We start from the raw sequence: 17,502 nt of genomic DNA, 5'->3' as shown, positions 1-17,502 counted from the left end.
GAAACCCGAAAAGTCATGTTCCTTGGAACCCAGGTTTCTCAAGGCCATTAGGCTCAGTTAGTCGCTGCCTAGGTGTGGAGATTATTGTTTGGAAGGACAATATATTAGTCTGCTCAGGCTGCTGTAACAAAATACCATAAACTGGGAGGCTTAAAGGACATATATTTATTTCTCATAATTCTGGAGGCTGGGAAGTCTGAGATCAAGGTACTGACTAGTTTATTTCCTAGTGAGGGCCCTTTCCGTAGTCTGTAGATAGACACCTTCTCTGTGTACCCTCATATGGTAGAGAGAGAGATCATCTCTCTGGTATCTCTCTCTCTCTCTCTTTTTTTAAGATTTTTATTTTTTTGAGATAGACAGAGGGAGAAAGAGAGCAGAGGGAGGGGCAGAGGGAGAAGCAGCCTCCCTGATCAGCGGGAACTCGATCCCAGGATTCTGGGATCATAACCTGAGTGGAAGCAGACACTTAACCAACTGAACCACTGTGTCTCTTCTTTAAGGGCACTAAGCCCTTTTATGAGGGCTTCATCTTGATGATCTAGTTACCTCCCAAAGGCTCCACTTCCAAGTACTATCATGTTGGAGATTAGGGCTTCTGTATGAATTTAGGAGGGATGCAAACATTCAGTCTATAGGAAGGAGGGACTATAGGGGAGAGAGTTAAGGTGCTCATCTATTTTTTCCTTTTAAGTTTTACAAGGGTGGTTTTTTTTTTTGTTTTTTTTTCACCAAAAAGTAGAAAATACACTTCTGGTGAAATTCTTTATTGTTCATGCTTTTCAATAGATTCTTACATTCTTAAATTATTAAAGACTATTTGGAATAGTTGCACGTAAAAACAGTATAAAATTCAGGAGGGAATGAACTCCCAATTAATGAATGTATCAACAGCCTTGTGTTTTGAAAAAAAAATTACTTATTTTTCAGCTACAAACAATGAATGAAAAAATCTCTTCTCTTGAGGAACTAAATCCTGGCAGGGCTCTGAATAAGAATTTCACATAGAAAGTATGTGAACAAATATACATACAGAATGAATTTGGATCAACTCATGAATGTTTTATGGAACTAATATCAACCCCCTTCACTCCAAGCTGAGAAACAACTGCAAGATAGAAATAAGTTCAGAAAAACAGAAGATAAACCACTAACTTATCACTGATAAAAGCCGAATTAGAGCAAGTGGCTTTAGCTCTGTGACCAAAAGGACTTAATAGAGTTCTGTCCCTGAGTTAGACAGCCTGATCCACCCAGATCACAGACATGACCATATGATCCGCAGACCTTCTCTGCCCAGAGAGCCTGCTGCACATGGCAGGGCAGAGCAGCTGGGCACATCGCAGCAAGGTTGGCTTCCAAAGAGATCCAGAAGGGACTGAAACAAGCATGCTGAGATTGCCTTATGGGAATGAGGGAGGAAGAATGAGAAGAAAGGACCCAAATATTTTAATACCAGCATTTCTCAAAGTGTGGTCCAGGGATTCCCTGGGGTCCCTGAGACCCTTTCAGAGGGTCCACAAGGTCAAAACGGTTTTCAAATTACTAATATGGATGAGATTGGGGATAATATTAATGACTGTAATTTTTTGATACTGGACAAAATTCATTTATCTCTGTACTGTCCCCTCAGTTGTGCTATGAATCTAAAACTGCTCTAAAAATAATAATAATAAAGTCCTGAAATTAAAAAACCATAGTGAAGTCCATGGAGGTTAAAAAAAAAAGTTCTGTGTGATAAGAAAATATTCTCTGGTTCTTCTTACAAACAGTGGAGTGTCTTAGATTTGATAAAATGTTATGAAAATCTAATGAGAAGTAGGAGTCCTCATATGATAAGACCAAGAGAGAGGTTCCCACAGTACGTGTCCTATAAACTGAGAGGCAGAAGAGAGTTATGTGAAGCGAGGGCGCTAGGGATCTCTCCATGAGGACTGTGGAGCCTGCACTGGCCTCGAAGGTGGACTTGAGAGCTAGGACATTAATAACACTGAATGCGTTGACTTATGATTACTGGGGGGGACTCCAGCTCTCCCTGCTACCATTCTTCCCCACTTCGGTGTATCCTGTGTGTAGTCATTAAATTATTCTTCAAAAACGTAAATACAGCCATGTTACTCCTCTGCTCCATCCTTCCCTCCCTCTCTCTCCTTGCCTTTTTTTTTTTTTTTTAAGATTTTATTCAGTTGAGAGAGAAAGAGCAAGAGAGCTAGCCCAAGCTGGGAGTGGGGGGCAGGGGCAGAGGGAGAGGGAGAAGCAGACTCCCTGCTGAGCAGGGAGCCTGACACATGTTCCATCGCAGGACCCAGATCATGACCTGAGCCTAAGTCAGAGGCTTAACTGACTAAGCCACGCAGGTGCCTGTCTCCTTGCTTTTCTTCCCATCAGTTATACTTGTCTGACATTATATCACCCATCCATTCATTTGTTTTGTCTTCCTTGCTAGCTGTACCCTCCTTGAGGATAGCTAGCTTTGTCTTTTTGTTCATATTGTGTCCTTAGGGCCTAGAACACAGTCTGGCACAGGGTAGGCTCTCAGTATTTGTTGAATGAATGAACATAAATCAGCCAGAAGAAAAATAATTTCTTGGCACTGAAGTATTGCTCTTCTGTCTCAATGGAGAATAGGAAATGAACAATATTTCATCAGCAGCAGAATACTACAAAGAAGTTCTGAAACAAGACAATACTCATGTGGAAGCCATTGCCTGCATTGGAAGCAACCACTTTTATTCCGATCAACCAGAAATAGCTCTGCGGTTTTACAGGTGTGCTTTACATTCTCTTTGTAGAACTTTCCTGTGAAAGATCAGTACAGCAGCAATAAAGACGGAGTGGACATGCAGACAGATAATATACAGGCCATGACTCTAGGAGACTAACCATTCAAGCACCCAGAGGTTTTATGAGCATTCAGATGACATGTAAGAATTTGAAAACATGTAGGTATTTGGCATCTTGTGGACACGTACCTGGATAAGTGAGTTTTTAACACCATGTCGTCGGATGAGTTAGCTATTTTGTTGTCAACGAACACTGTTCAATAGTTCCCGGAAACACTTCTCCCCATCATGGCTTCCCTTAATACCATCACACAGCATATAAAGACCCCGAAGCTGAAATAGTGATGAGATTTGCAAAGAGCATTGGGTACCAGGTCCCAAGCCCTGACGAGGACCTGAAACAGGTTCCCCTGTTTTGTTAAGTATTGTTAACTCCTGTCCAGATAAGTTTTCCAAGCCTAAATAAGTTCTGATCTCTGGTTCTCTTTTGAGCGCATTCTTATTTCATCCTACAGATGGCTTCTGAGATTAATTTTTCAAATTTTGATTTCCTCTTCTGCCTTTAGGTAATATACAAGGAGATAACTGGCCACTGACAAGAGTTCTTTCCAAATATATGTCAGCAGCTAAACTGTGATAAAATGAATGCTGTTTTAGGCATAGGCAGCTGCCTCTACTCTCCCACCCCAAAAATGGGTCATGGGTTCCTCAGAGCTGCTGAGGTGGATTTTCATTTGCTTATGTGAACAATCTTGTCCTTGGGGATTAATGATGAGTAGAAACAAATGGGTTTTTTGAGCTCCAGCATGAGAGCTCAGTGGATAAGGTAGGGATGGAACTGACGGTCTTGTCTTCCTTGGTGGAAGCTCACCGGAAGGTCAGTAGACACAGCATATATATACTGCAGATAACCAAAACCAAGCTTCAGGTTAGCTGAAAATTTGAAGGTAAATCCTAAACACAGCCCTCAAATTAGAAGGTCCTAGAGGTTTATTGGCTGGCACCAAACCTTTATGAAGCACAATGTTGTGGGTTTTACTTTATGTGACTCTTATGTCTTTGGTCTCTGACAGAGTTTTTTGGGGGAAAAGAACATACGTGAGTTGATTCTGACCTTGCCTCTGATACACTGCCCATGACCTTTAAAAAAGACATGCTTTTGTATTTGCTTTGACATTTTTTTCATTTCCTATAATACTTTGTATTCATCAGGGATGTTAAAAGTTATAAAACATTTCTAACTTTATTAAAAAAATAGGTCTTAATATTTAACGAGTTGGTCTGACACCAAAATGTGTGCGCTCTTTTTTGAAAAGGCGACTCCTGCAGATGGGTGTTTATAACTGCCAGCTTTTTAACAATCTGGGGCTCTGCTGCTTCTATGCCCAGCAGTATGATATGACTCTGACCTCGTTTGAGCGTGCCCTTGCTCTGGCTGAAAACGAAGAAGAGGCAGCTGATGTCTGGTACAACCTGGGCCACGTAGCTGTGGTAGGCTGTTTCTCTAATGTAATTTCTGGTACAGAAAAGGTAGCTGTAAGTTAGTTTGAAGAAATGTTCAGGTAGCATAAATCCAGATTTGGTTACGGTCTTCTGTAGCAACTGGGCGATTTCTGAGAGTCACCCTAGAACTCATTTTCTCAGGTTGGATTCTCATACGTACAATTCACACTTGATTATGATCAGTACTTGTTGTTTGGTAGCAGAAAAGACACAAGGAAAGAAGGGAGGACATGGTGGGTGGAAACGTATGGAGCTGTGTGTGCAAATACCCGTTTTTCTGTTCAAGGGCATAGGAGACATGAACTTGGCCCATCAGTGCTTCCGGCTCGCTCTGGTCAACAACAACAACCACGCCGAGGCCTACAACAACCTGGCCGTGCTGGAGATGCGGAAGGGCCACGTTGAGCAGGTCAGTGAGCTACTGTGGTTCCGTGGACGATCTGCTTTCTTCAAAGAAGAGCTCTCGGGTGTAGCTGTCTTTATATGCTGCAGTTCATTTATTTTTAAAGATTTATTTATTTGAGAGAGAGAGGTCATGAATGAGAGGGAGCAAAGGGAGGGACAGAGAATCCCAAGCAGAGTCCCTGCTGAGTGCAGAGCCTGGGCTCAATTCCAGGACCCTGAGATCAGGACCTGACCCAAAATCAACAGTCGGTTGCTTAACCCACTGAACCTCCCAGGCACCTCTACATGCTGCAGTCAAAAAATGAGCTCTAGAGACTGACCGACTAGATTTGAATCCCGGCTCTGTCATATATTAGTGATGTGACTTTGGACAAGTTACTTAACCTTTCTGTTTTCTCCTAACTTTTAGTTTTATCAGGACAAATCTGTACCTCCCTAGTCTTCCTAGCCTTAGTGAACGGTTCATGGTTCCCCGTCCCCTGTCCATCAGCAGGGTGGTCCAGCCAAAAGCCTAGGAGCCACGCTTGAAACCTGTCTGTCCTAGTTGCCTCTCACTGCCACCCCAGGCTCATGGCGTTCAGCAGGCCCTGCCAAGTTTTACCTCCAAGCCCCATCCCAGATCTGGCCACTTTTCCCCGCCTCTGCCACCCTTCTCCAGGATGCCCTCCTCTTTTGCCTGGACTCTACGACAACAGTCTCCTTGCTGGTCTTTTTGTCTCTACTTATGAGCAAGTAGTTGTACCCTAGACTACGCCCTCCTCACAACAGTGAAGGGATTTAAAAAATACAAAACAAAAAAACAAGAATGCTTTTATCACTACTTTGCTCAGCATCCTCCACAGTCTTTCCTTTTCACTTGGCATGAAATGTGGATTCAGATCTTGGTCTACAGGGTCCCACATAATCCAGCCTCTGGCTCTCCCTCAGACCACATCTTTCATCACTTCTCCCTTCACACCGACTTCAGGACACATCAGCTGTCTCCCCGCTCTGCAAATACGCTGTGCCTGTTCTTAGTTTACAGCCTTTGGGATGTTCTTTCAGATCCTGCCGTGACTTTTGTTTTCGTCAGTTGGGTCTTAGCTTAATCACCACCTCCTAAGAAAGGTCATCTCAGATGTCAGTTTAAAGGAGCCCTCAGGCACTATCACACCTCCTATTTTTTTTTTCTTATTACTTAGTTTATCAGATATGTTCATATTTATATGTAGAATGGAGCATGGCTGCCATGTGAAAATAGGGACCTTCTTTGTCTTCCAACTGCTGTATTTTTAGCATCAAAACAGTGCCTGGCCTACTGGGTGTTTACCCTAAAGATATAAATGTAGTGATCTGAAGGGACACGTGCACCCGAATGTTTATAGCAGCAATGTCCACAAGAGCCATACTATGGAGAGAGCCTAGATGTTCATCAACAGACGAATGGATAAAGAAGATGTGGTATATGTATACAATGGAATACTATGCAGCCATCAAAAGAAATGAAATCTTGCTATTTGCAACGACATGGATGGAATTAGAGGGTATCAAGCTGAGCGAAGTAAGTCAATTAGAGAAAGACAATTATCACATGATCTCCCTGATATGAGGAAGTTGAGAGGCAACATGGGGGGTTTGGGGGTAGGGAAGGAATAAATGAAACAAGATAGGATCGAGAGGGAGACAAACCATAAGAGACTCTTAATCTCACAGAATAAACTGAGGGTTGCCGGGGGGAAGGGGGGTGGGGATAGGGTAGTTGGGTTACGGGCATTGGGGAGGGTATGTGCTATGGCGAGTGCTGTGAAGTGTGTGAACGTGACGATTCACAGACCTGTATCCCTGGGGCTAATATACATTATATGTTAATAAAAAACAAAACAAAACAGTGCCTGGCATGTGATGGGTAGTGAGTGTGTAGTTGTGAAGCAAATGGACAGCATAGACAGTGAGGTAACAGCAGTACCTGAAGGTCTTCTGGGAGGATGAGCAGATCATGCACGGAAAGCATTGGGCATGGTAGCTTCGTACTGAGCACACATAGATGCTTAATACATTATATTATTTAAAAAGTTTAAAATGCTAAATATCCTCCTACAATATTAATGACAATCAAGGAGAGATAAGTACTACATACCAGACTTTAAAGATGAAGAAACAGGGACTCAAGGAAGGTAAGTAACTTTACGTGCAGACATAGTGTTAACCTCCCAGCTGGTCTCCTAAGCACGGTGATGAACTTGTAACACAACAAGGAAAGAAGCATCCTTGGATGTTGCCTTTGTTTCACAAATTCCCGCAAATAAGATGGATTAGTATTTTAGAGACAAAAACTAACTATAGGGCCTCTTGAGCAATTCAGAATTAGGGGTGCTGACCCTCTATGTAGTGGAAAATCCAAGTATTACTTTTGAACCCTCCGAAACTTAACTACTAAGAGTCAACTACTGTTGACTAGAAGCTTACCAAGAATTAAGAAATATTTTATGTCATACGTACGTATACTGTATTCTACAATAAAGTAAGCTAGAGGAAAGAAGACGTGATTAAGAAAATCATAACGAAGATAAAGTACATTTACAGTACTATATTTATTGAAAAAATCCACGCCTAAGTGGACCCATGCAGTTCAAACCTGTGCTGTTCAAGGGTCGACTGTACTCTAAAATGGGAACTTATATGGCAAGTGCTGTGAAGTGTGTAAGCCTGACGATTCATAGACCTGTACCCCTGGGGCAAATATACATTATATGTTCATAAAAATAATTAATTAAAAACAAAAAAACAGAAATAAATAAAGTAAAATGGGAACTTGTTCTGTGATGTAACAAGTGCTTTTGGGAGTTTTCTCTATTCCCATGTTGGTGATTCTGTTTCCTACTTATTACACTTGCTCTACTATGCAACTGATTTGAAAGGTTTTGGTGAAAGTTTTCATGCTATTAACCTTTTTTTTAATTAAAGTTATACCTTGATTAAAAGAAAAATAGCTAATCATAAAAAAAATCTACCATCCCATATGTTATTTCCCATTAAACAAAAAAAAGATATGTCCACGGGTCATGGATGGAGGTTTTGGGTCTAGTTACAAATTGGAGGGGTGCTCAGCAACTTGGAATGGTGAGTTTGTGGTCCTAACTATCCTTTGAGCCTATAGGGGATACAAATTTTGTTTTTTGAGTACTTGAAAGAACAAAAAGCTTGTCATTTTCAGTTGCAGTCACTTGTTATTTTGAGGTCAGCAGTGTTATAAACACTCATCACTGTCTTCCAGCACTGAACTGGGGGCTTGGAAATTTACTGTGTTTTTTTTTTTAATTGTTATTATTATAGCATTAGAGAACAGGTAATTAGAAGGCTAAGGGATCAATTAGCAATAAAAAGCTAGGTTAATAAGACTTTTTCTTTTTAGCATTGAGAGGATTATATTTTGATTTGTCATATTGAAATATAAACTTCATTAAGAACTGTGGTTCTCGACTTTAAATCTACTCTTAATTTGCTTCATATTTTGAAGCAGTTTTATCATTAATTTTGGCAAGATATAAGTATTAGTTGTATTTCAGTAAGTCATATTTCACAAGGAATGTCACCTGTATTTCTCACAGGATCACGTTTATTAAGGTCTTTTTTTTTTTTTTAAGATTTTATTTATTTATTTGACAGAGACAGAGAGAGAGGGAACACAAGCAGGGGGAGTGGGAGAGGGAGAAGCAGGCTTCCTGCTGAGCAGGAAGCCCAACATGGGGCTGGATCCAAGGACCCTGATATCATGACCTGAGCTGAAGGCAGACGCTTAACAACTGAGCCACTCAGGCGCCCCTATTAAGGTCCTGTATCAGGTAAAGGATTCTCTTACCAAAAACAAAACAAAAGAAATCACAAATATAGTGCTGATAGATGTTCATGTACTTTTGGTTTTCTCCTCACCCCCCCCCCCCGTTTTTGTTTTTTTTTTAATACAGGCAAGAGCACTGTTACAAACTGCATCATCCTTGGGACCCCATATGTATGAGCCACATTTTAATTTTGCAACGGTCTCTGACAAGGTATTCTCTTTATCAACTCATCATCCAGTCTGTTTCTTTTTCTTCCCTGGGTTTTAAAAAAAAGTACAGATAAATAAGGAGAAAGATAAATAAGGAAATTATAATGATGTTTTGAAAGAAATGATTTTTTAAATATTGTATGCACCTGTCTTTCACTTCAAGGGACAGTTTAATAAACTTTAAAGAAATTTATCACTGAATATGGACTAAACTTACTATTATAGATTGCTTTATAGATTGTTATCAATTGCAGAATTATTTTATTTTTAAAATATGACATTTAGGCCTGAAAAAAATACTCATTAAGTAACTCCTGGTTGAGGAAGGATTTAGTAATTGGGTTTTATAGCAAAGAAATCTTGTATTTTATTGTAGACCATGTTGCCATCAAGGCTCTGGCATAATTGCTATTAATTAGGGATATGAGTGAAAGCTATCTTAGCTTTGAACAATGTGGGAAAATACAACTGTTAATACTGTGTTACAAGTCAGTTAATATGCAAGAGCTAAAAGGAATCACGCCATTTTCAATAAGAACAACAATAAAAGTTATCTAATAACGAATTTTTACTGAGAAATCTTCCTTTAATATGGAAAGTAAGTCTGAAGGGCAAAGTGTCTTTGCTGACGTAAAGACACTCAGAAGACATTACGAAAGGGTCATTTTTCAAAGCACAAACACAAAGCCATCCTCACTTTCATTTCTGCTTTGGAACTAAGCGGTCACTCCTAAGTTGTCATTTTTGAGGGCTTGTCAATTGCCAGCCACTATTCCTGGGACTCTACACACCCTCTCTGATTCTCCCAACAAGCTGTCACGTAGGTTCGCCTTCCTGATTCGTGTTTTCATACAACTGATGTTTCGTTTATTGAGCCTGTGCTATGTGCCTGGCACTGTTGTCAGCACAAAGGATGTCAGCTGTGAATAAAACAAAACCTCTACCTCATGCAGCTTACGTTCTAACGGAACCCAAGGCTGGTCGAGCTTCAAAGGCTCCCCTAGAGTCACATGGCCGTGGCGGGGTCAGAATTTATACTCAGCACCCAAAATGCCCATGCGTTTTCCACTGCCCTGCATGGCCATTTACTTAAACCACAAAGACTTGATAACTGTTTTTCACTTTATCACATCTTAATAATATATAACTCAAATGAGATATTTCTTTAAGTAAAATGCTGTATTTTCAAGAAAATAAAATGGTATGTTAAAAAGAAATGCTGTGAGTTTAAAAAAAAAGGAATTTACGTTTTTAATATGTATTACGTGTTTCAAAACAAACCAATAAAGCCTGCCAGAATTGAATTATCTAGGTTTTGTGTGTGTGCACATACTAAAAAGCTCTTGCTTTTTATAAATGTAGGCATGAATCCAGATCAGTTCAGATGGATCCAGATACTGTGTGCTTTTCTCTGGGACTGGACTTTAACGCCAGCTTTATTGAAAATCAGATACCCTTAATAAACTTCTAAAGACAGATATCTTCTCCCACATTACTCGGCTAGCTCCATTTAAAACCTCCCTAAGCATGTTATTTTATCTTATGTACAATCGTTTTGGCTTGAATTTTCTGTCTAAAAGATAGTGCCCTAACCACAGTATCTTTATGGCACATTACAAATAGTTGTCCAAGCGCTTTTGGAGACTATACCAAGCTGGCTGTTGTAGAATGCAAATGTTATCGTATTTTTATACTACTACCTGTAACAGGAAAAGAAAACAAGGTTTATGAATTTGTAACTAGACAGCTGTAGTGGAGCAGAAATTATTTGTGTAATTGGTTATTTTAGTTCTCTCCTGTTTTTCAAGATGGAATTGTAATCTAGGTGAAAGAATTCTAAAATCAAAGTGGCATAATCCAAGCAATTTACCCTTAAATCCTTTAATTTTCTACCGTGTAAGATAGTACTTTTTTTTTTTTTTTTTTTTTTACTTTCTTACTCATTTTTTCCTGGTCTCATCCTGTGGGCTTATTCTGGTATTTCTTACAGATTGGAGATTTGCAGAGAAGCTATGTTGCTGCTCAGAAGTCAGAAGCAGCATTTCCAGATCATGTGGATACCCAACACTTAATTAAACAGCTAAAGCAGCATTTTGCTATGCTCTGATTGTCCCACAGACCAAGTATATTCTTGGGCATAGGATATATATGAGGGGGCATTACACAATGGAAAAAGTAGTGTGTTTATAAAAGATAGGATTTAATGTTTGTAAATAGATCGTGAAAACTTCTCCCACATTATGTGGTAGATGTTTATAAAAATGTTTACAAAACATTTTCATGAATTTCCTCGAATTTTTACAAATGCATATTTTTAATGTTAAGCTGGCCGTTAGCTAACATGTAGCTTCAGAGGTCTAAAGTCACCATAAAGATCACACTTCTTTGGGTAAAAATGTGTATACTCATCCCAGTTAGAGACTTTATTTAGAACTTAAAAACTGTATTTAAAACTATTTCTCGAAGGCTTTACAAGACACTACACATTTTCTTATATACTATGCTTTAAAATAAATCGGTGTGTAATACACCAATATTCTATCATTCTTCATGAGTTTTATTTTGGACATCTCAGCTAAAAGAAGTTTTTCAGAAGTACTGCGACCTTAGTAATCAAGTCATTATTTTAATTTTACTTGATGTACCACCAATTTTGTATTTCCCTGAGAAGCTATTTACGGACTATCATATTATCAATATAAGACTATCGGTATTAGAAACAGAGTCACAAGCCCAGAGCCCCACCTGCGGTCAGCCCAGAGGTTAGGCCAGATCCCAGGACCCAGCACTGCAAAATCCTGGAAAGACTCTTGAACTCATCTCCTCCCATATTTAGTGGAATTCTCATCCATGCATTCACACAAGGAAATGTGTCAAAGGGACAAAGCCACTCATTCAGATTTAGGACTGTGGGACCCCTCACTGTTATTTTTTCAGTTTTTAATGTCATAAAAACTATTTTACAGATACTTGTTTCTGTTCAGATTCGCTAAAAAAGCTGGGAGTTCGAGGAATGAGGGCAGGGACTTCAGAGGATGTGTAGTCGAAGGTCTCTGCGGCACAGATGACCAAAGCCAGGCCTGGGGTTGCACTGCTGGGTGGTGGTGCGGTCACAATTAGAACCCAAGACCTCGTTCTTGTGCTCTCCCTTTTCCTGCTTCTCCAGGATATGCTAGTGCTTAGCTTTTTAGCTCATGAGAATTTCCTCAAGTGCCATCCAATGTCCTAATACTGTATTCAATATTTAGGTTGAAATTTTGTCATGTGAATCATTTAAGCTAAAATAAGCGCTAACAGTAGCTTGCATTTATGGAGGATGTTGTATGTGCCCTTTGATTCCCGCTGCAGTCCTAGAAGGTGCTGTTACTCCTGTCTTACTTGGTAGAAAATGAGGCACAGAGAAGTCAAGGAACTTGCTCTGGGTTATAAAACGTCTTAAGTGGCAGAGCTGGGATTCAGATGCAGATAATGTGGGCCCCCTGAGGACGTGCTCTTAGCCCTCCTGAGAGATCACCTCAGGGTTTCTCCTGTAAATAAAGCTACCCCTATTTCAAATGAATGTTCTATGCATTAATAAAATTGGATAGTATGGGAATATTAACACAGCAAAAAATAAATGAGTCAGTATTCCTAAGGTAACATGGAGCTATTTTTGTCTGGAGTTTATGTTAATTCAATGTGAACAGCAATGCAAAGAATGAGTCAGGACGGCTCCTAGTGGAATGATGGCAGAAAAGAACACCGTGCAGCCGGAGCTATATACGTCCTTGTAATAGTTATTTCTGGACCGCGTCTCTGGCTTCAGTGCCAACATTTCTGTAGAAGGAAGGTTACCAGTTGTCTTCTGCCCTGGCTTAAAAAGTTCGAGTTACAAATTACTCCACCAAAATTAACATCATTGAGCTTCCCACTGAAAAAGAAGGCCTGGCAAGACCCCAGCCAACACAGTAATTGATGGGGTTGGAAGGTCTTCCTTCCCAAATAGGTCACGTCCGAACCAGTCCTCTATGGTTCTCATTGCTCTGTTACATTTCCGAATGACCTGTCCCAGCGTCAGAGCACCCAACATCATTTATGGCCTAGAGATAAGAAAATTCATAAAGAGAGCACATCACTACACTTTTAATGTGGTTTCCACCACTAACTCTTCCTTAACATGAGGGATTCCTACCAACAGCTTTCAACTGGGGTTGAGTTTAAGCATTCTGAAAAACACAAAGATTTCCGAAATACTGTGGGAGGACCCAACACTGGAAAATAATGAACCCAGAAATGGAGTTGAGTTAAAAAGCCATTACTGGATAGTTTTAAGTTCTAGGAGACAGATAAATGTGAATGGTCTGCGGATATGTTCCAGACTCCCAAAATGGTTATCGAGGCTCAGATATTAGCGGAAAAATTTGATTCAGCAATTTGAAAACTATGGCAGTTCTACATCTTTCCACACAGACGGCATTCATCCTATTTTTGGCTGACTAAAAACTTAACATTTCTGAGAGATGCTGCGATTTTATGTCCTTGATATTAAAGCCAAATTCTTGAGATGAAAGAACAAGGAGTACTAAAGGTTGAATTATAATCGTGGGATACTATACTATTTCCTGCACTGTGACCCTTCCCTGTCCCCGAATCCTGACTCGTCAGGAGTAATTTCTTAGTGGAGTGTAAAGAACAAAGCTCCTGGAGAAAACTACCACTTTATCTCAGGGAAGAAAAGGCCAAACTTAGATACATTTCAGGAAGACAGGGTTTTTTTGTATCTCCAGTATCTGAAACTCAAGTTTCTGTGGGCTCCGAGATTCCACACCTGCCAAAGCCTCGTGCCTGAAGCCTCGCACCTCACAGGCCGCTCTGATGGAACAGCTTCAGTTTCCTTCTTTACAGGATTGTTTCTCTCTTTTTCTAAAATCGCAATCCCTTTAAAGCTTCTCCCTTTCAAGCACTACCCTATCTCCTTTGTCATAACATCTTGAAAGAGCAGGTGATGTTTGTTGTGTACTTCATTTCACTTGTTCCTTGGCCCTTTTCAGTCTGGCTTCAATTCCAATCGCTGCTGGAACTCCTCCCATCGAGGTTGTCAATAACTCCCATTTAGCAAGTCCAAAAGATTTTTTTGTTTTAACATAACAGTTTTTGATATTTTTTATATACCGCACAATTCTCTCTTTTAAAGTGTACCATTTGGGATGCCTGGGTGGCTCAGTCAGTTGAGTGTCTACCTTCAGCTCAGCTCCTGATCCCAGCATCATGGGACTGAGTCCTGCATTGGGCTCCTTGCTCAGTGGGGAGTCTCCTTCTACCTCTGCCTGCTGCTCCCTCTGCTTGTGCTCTCTCTCTCTCTCTCACTGACAAAGAAATGAATAAGATCTTAAATAAAGTGTACCATTTGATAGTTTTTAATATATTTACAGTTGGGCAACCATAATTATAATCAATTTTAAAAGACCTGTATACTGAAACTCTAAGAAAACTACAAGACATTCACGAAAGACATTGAAGATGTAAATAAGTAGAAAGATATTTTGTGCTCATGAATTGGAATATTGTTAAAATACCCATGCTATCCAAAGCAATCTACAAATTCAGTGCAATCCCTATCAAATTTCCAATGACATTTTTTCACAGAAATTTAAAAAAATATATTAGGATTTAGAACCACAAAAGAGCCTGAGAAGTTAAATCAATCTTGAGAAAGAATAACAAAACTGTAGGTGTAATGTATCCTGAGTTCAAACTATATTACAAAGCTGTCATCAAAACAGTATGGTGTTGGCATAAAAATGGGTACACAGATCAATGGAAAGCAATAAGAAAAAGGGGGAAAGGACAGTCTCAAATAAATAGTACTAGGAAAACTTAACAGCCACATCCATGAATGAAACTGGAACACTATTGTACCCCATGCACAAAAATCAAGTCAGAGCAGAGCACTTGAATATAATATCTGAAACTATAAAACTTCAAGGGAAAAAAAAAACATAGGCAGTAAGCTCTTTGACGTTGGTTTTGGCAATTTTTTGCTCGACACCAAAGCATAGGCAATTGAAGAAAAATAAACCAGTGGGACTATATCAAACTAAAAAGCTTTGGTACAGCAAAGAAAATGATCCACAAAATGAAAAAGCAACCTACATAACAGGAAAAAATATTTGCAAATCATATATCTAATACGGGGTTAATATTCAAAATACATAAAGAACTCATACACCACAACAGCAAAAACAAAACAAAACAAAAAAACCTGATAAAAATGGGTGGAGAAAAAAAAATGGGTGGAGAACCTAAAGAGACATTTTTACATGGAAGATAAACAGATGGCCAACAGGTACACAAAAAGGTACTCAACATCACTAATCGTCAGGGCAATGCAAATCAAAACCACAATGAGATTATCCCATACATGTTAGAATGGCTATTACTATAGGATGAGAAATAACAAGTGTCAGCGAGGATGAGGAGAGAAGGGAACTCTCTTGTGCACTGTTGGTGAGAATGTAAATTGGTGCAGCCACTATGGAAAATAGTATGGAGGGTTCTCAGAAAATTAAAAATAGAACTGTCATACGATCCAGACATTCCATTTCTGGGTATTTATCTGAGGGAAGCAAAAAATACTACCTTGTGGAGTTCCTGGGTGGCTCAGTGGGTTAAAACCTCTGCCTTTAGCTCAGGTCATGATCCCAGGGTCCTGGGATCGAGCCCTGCATCAGGCTCTCTGCTCAGAAGGGAGCCAGCTTCCCCTTCTCTCTCTCTGCCTGCCTCTCTGCCTACTTGTGATCTCTGTCTGTCAAATAAATAAATAAAATCTTAAAAAAAAATACTACCTTGAAAAGTTCTCTTGTACCCTCATCATTGCAGCAATTTGCAATAGCCAAGACATGGAAGGAACCTAACTGTCCACTGTAGTAATGCTGTGTTGTATATTTGAAAGTGACTAAAAAGAGTAGATCTTTAAAGTCTTCATCACTGAAGAAACATTGTTACTATGTGAGGTGATGTTAACTCCTTATTGTGGTGATCATTTTGTCATATGTACATATATCGAATCATCATGTTGTATGTCTGAAACTAATATGTTCTGTATCAATACGTTAAACTTCAATTAAAAATTTTAAAAAACTTAATGGAAGTTTTAATGTTTTGTATTACGAAATGATGACGTTCTGCATTTTAAAAGTCTATGCTCCCAGATCAGACATGTGGAAATTTTTCCTATTGGAAGTGCTTATTCTCACTAGTTTTGTATCTTAGAGCTACCTCCTGTATTGTATTTTGACGTTTTTCTTTTCTGTGGAAAACAGGTGTAGATAAAAACCAGGCGCAAGTAAGAATTTTGGATGGCATTGGCGGAGTAAATACAGGAAAAGTTAGAGAAGCACATTTTCTGCCCAAGAAAAGACTTTCAAAGTTATGTGTTGGCCGAGTTACTGATTTCCAAAAATTTCAAGAACTATGCATAGCATGTAAAGGCAAATGGATTTTTGTTATCCGTTGAACTCTCTTAGTTCTTCGCAGTGTCCTGGGGTCAGGTTCAAATCTACTTGGAATTCCACACTTTTGCCACCTTCCCTTTATGCCACCAAACATAATTACTAGTTCTCAGCATATTGAGAATAACTGCATGAAAGCTTAGGATCCCTTCAGAACCAGCTCTCTCAGGAAGCACACCCTGATTGGGCGGAATAAGCGTCCCCTACCTCTGAAGTCCCACAGCAGTGTGCCTGTACCATGCAGGTGACAAAGGAAGATGAAAAAGAGGGAAAAGGGAGCAAAGAATTGACGGTGCAAGCTGAAAACAAACAGTATGGTCGATTTAAACTTAACCATATCCATAATTGTACTAAATGTAAATGGCCTGTCTCAGCACGGGCTGCTGTTAATAAGCCCACCACAGGTGCAGTGGCTTCAACAGAAATTTATTTTCTTACAGTTCTGGAGCCTAGGAAGTCCATGACCAAGGTGTCAGCCAATTCCGTTCCTGGTGAGAGCTCTCTTCCTGACTTGTAGATGGCTGCCTTCTTGTTGGGATCTCACGTGACAGACAGAAAGAGAGTTCTGCTGTGTTTTTCTCGTTTTATAAGGGCACCAGCTGTATTGAATTAAGGTCTCAACCTTATGAGCTCATTTTACCTTCAGGCTCTATCTCCGAATGTAGTCCTATCAGGGGTTAGGGCTTCACGGATGAATTTGGGAGGGCACAATTCAGTCCATAGTCTGGTCTAAATGAAATGTGGTTATCCCCAGTTAAAAGGCAGAGATTTCCAGACTGGCCAAAAAAAAAAAAAGAAAAAAGAAAAGAAAAAGAAAGACCCAGATACAAACTATCTACAAAAAACACACAAAAACACACATTAAATGTAAAGACATGAATCGGTTACAAGTATAAGAAAGGCTATACCATACTATATGAATGTCAGGTGAAGAAGGTTTCTGAGCAGCCAGAGGAAAAGAGAGGCTAGGCAATGCTAATGGGTGAACACATCTGGGGGCCACTAGAATATGAATTTGTCAGTATGGAGCTGGGCAGTAGCAGCAGGAGCAGGCTAGGCATGAGAGCAAAATTTGGAGGCCTAGGAAGAATTGGAACAGAAGGTTTCGAGTCCACAGTTAAGGAGTTCAAGCTTTACCTGAGTTCAGGTTGAAGAGGAGGCAGGTGTTTTATAAGAACTGATGTAGAGGGGGTGCCTGGGTGGCTCAGTGGGTTAACCCTCTACCTTCGGCTCAGGTCATGATCCCGGGGTCCTGGGATCGAGCCCTGCATCCGGCTCTCTTCTCAGCGGGGGG

At 39.9% G+C, this 17,502-nt stretch overlaps 1 protein-coding gene across 2 annotated transcripts in view; it reads left to right on the top strand.

Moving 5' to 3' along the window:
• The window catches only part of TTC8 (tetratricopeptide repeat domain 8), a 64,570-nt gene extending 50,571 nt beyond the window's left edge, over nt 1-13,999 (top strand). The window contains exons 11-15 of one of the 2 annotated variants that reach the window (XM_046010181.1): nt 2,629-2,768; nt 4,100-4,274; nt 4,573-4,695; nt 8,636-8,719; nt 10,709-13,999. In XM_046010181.1, coding sequence (XP_045866137.1) covers nt 2,629-2,768; nt 4,100-4,274; nt 4,573-4,695; nt 8,636-8,719; nt 10,709-10,825 — 639 coding nt within the window. In that variant the 3' untranslated portion in view covers nt 10,826-13,999. The remainder of the gene's footprint in view (nt 1-2,628; nt 2,769-4,099; nt 4,275-4,572; nt 4,696-8,635; nt 8,720-10,708) is intronic. The other variant, XM_046010182.1, reaches the window with a different exon arrangement.
• Nucleotides 14,000-17,502: the final 3,503 nt, after the last annotated feature.

This window comes from Meles meles, chromosome 6 (assembly GCF_922984935.1).
Source record: "Meles meles chromosome 6, mMelMel3.1 paternal haplotype, whole genome shotgun sequence".
Taxonomy (NCBI): domain Eukaryota; kingdom Metazoa; phylum Chordata; class Mammalia; order Carnivora; family Mustelidae; genus Meles; species Meles meles.
The sequence above is the reverse complement of the archived record's forward strand: the minus strand, read 5'-3'. Positions and strand labels throughout refer to the sequence as shown.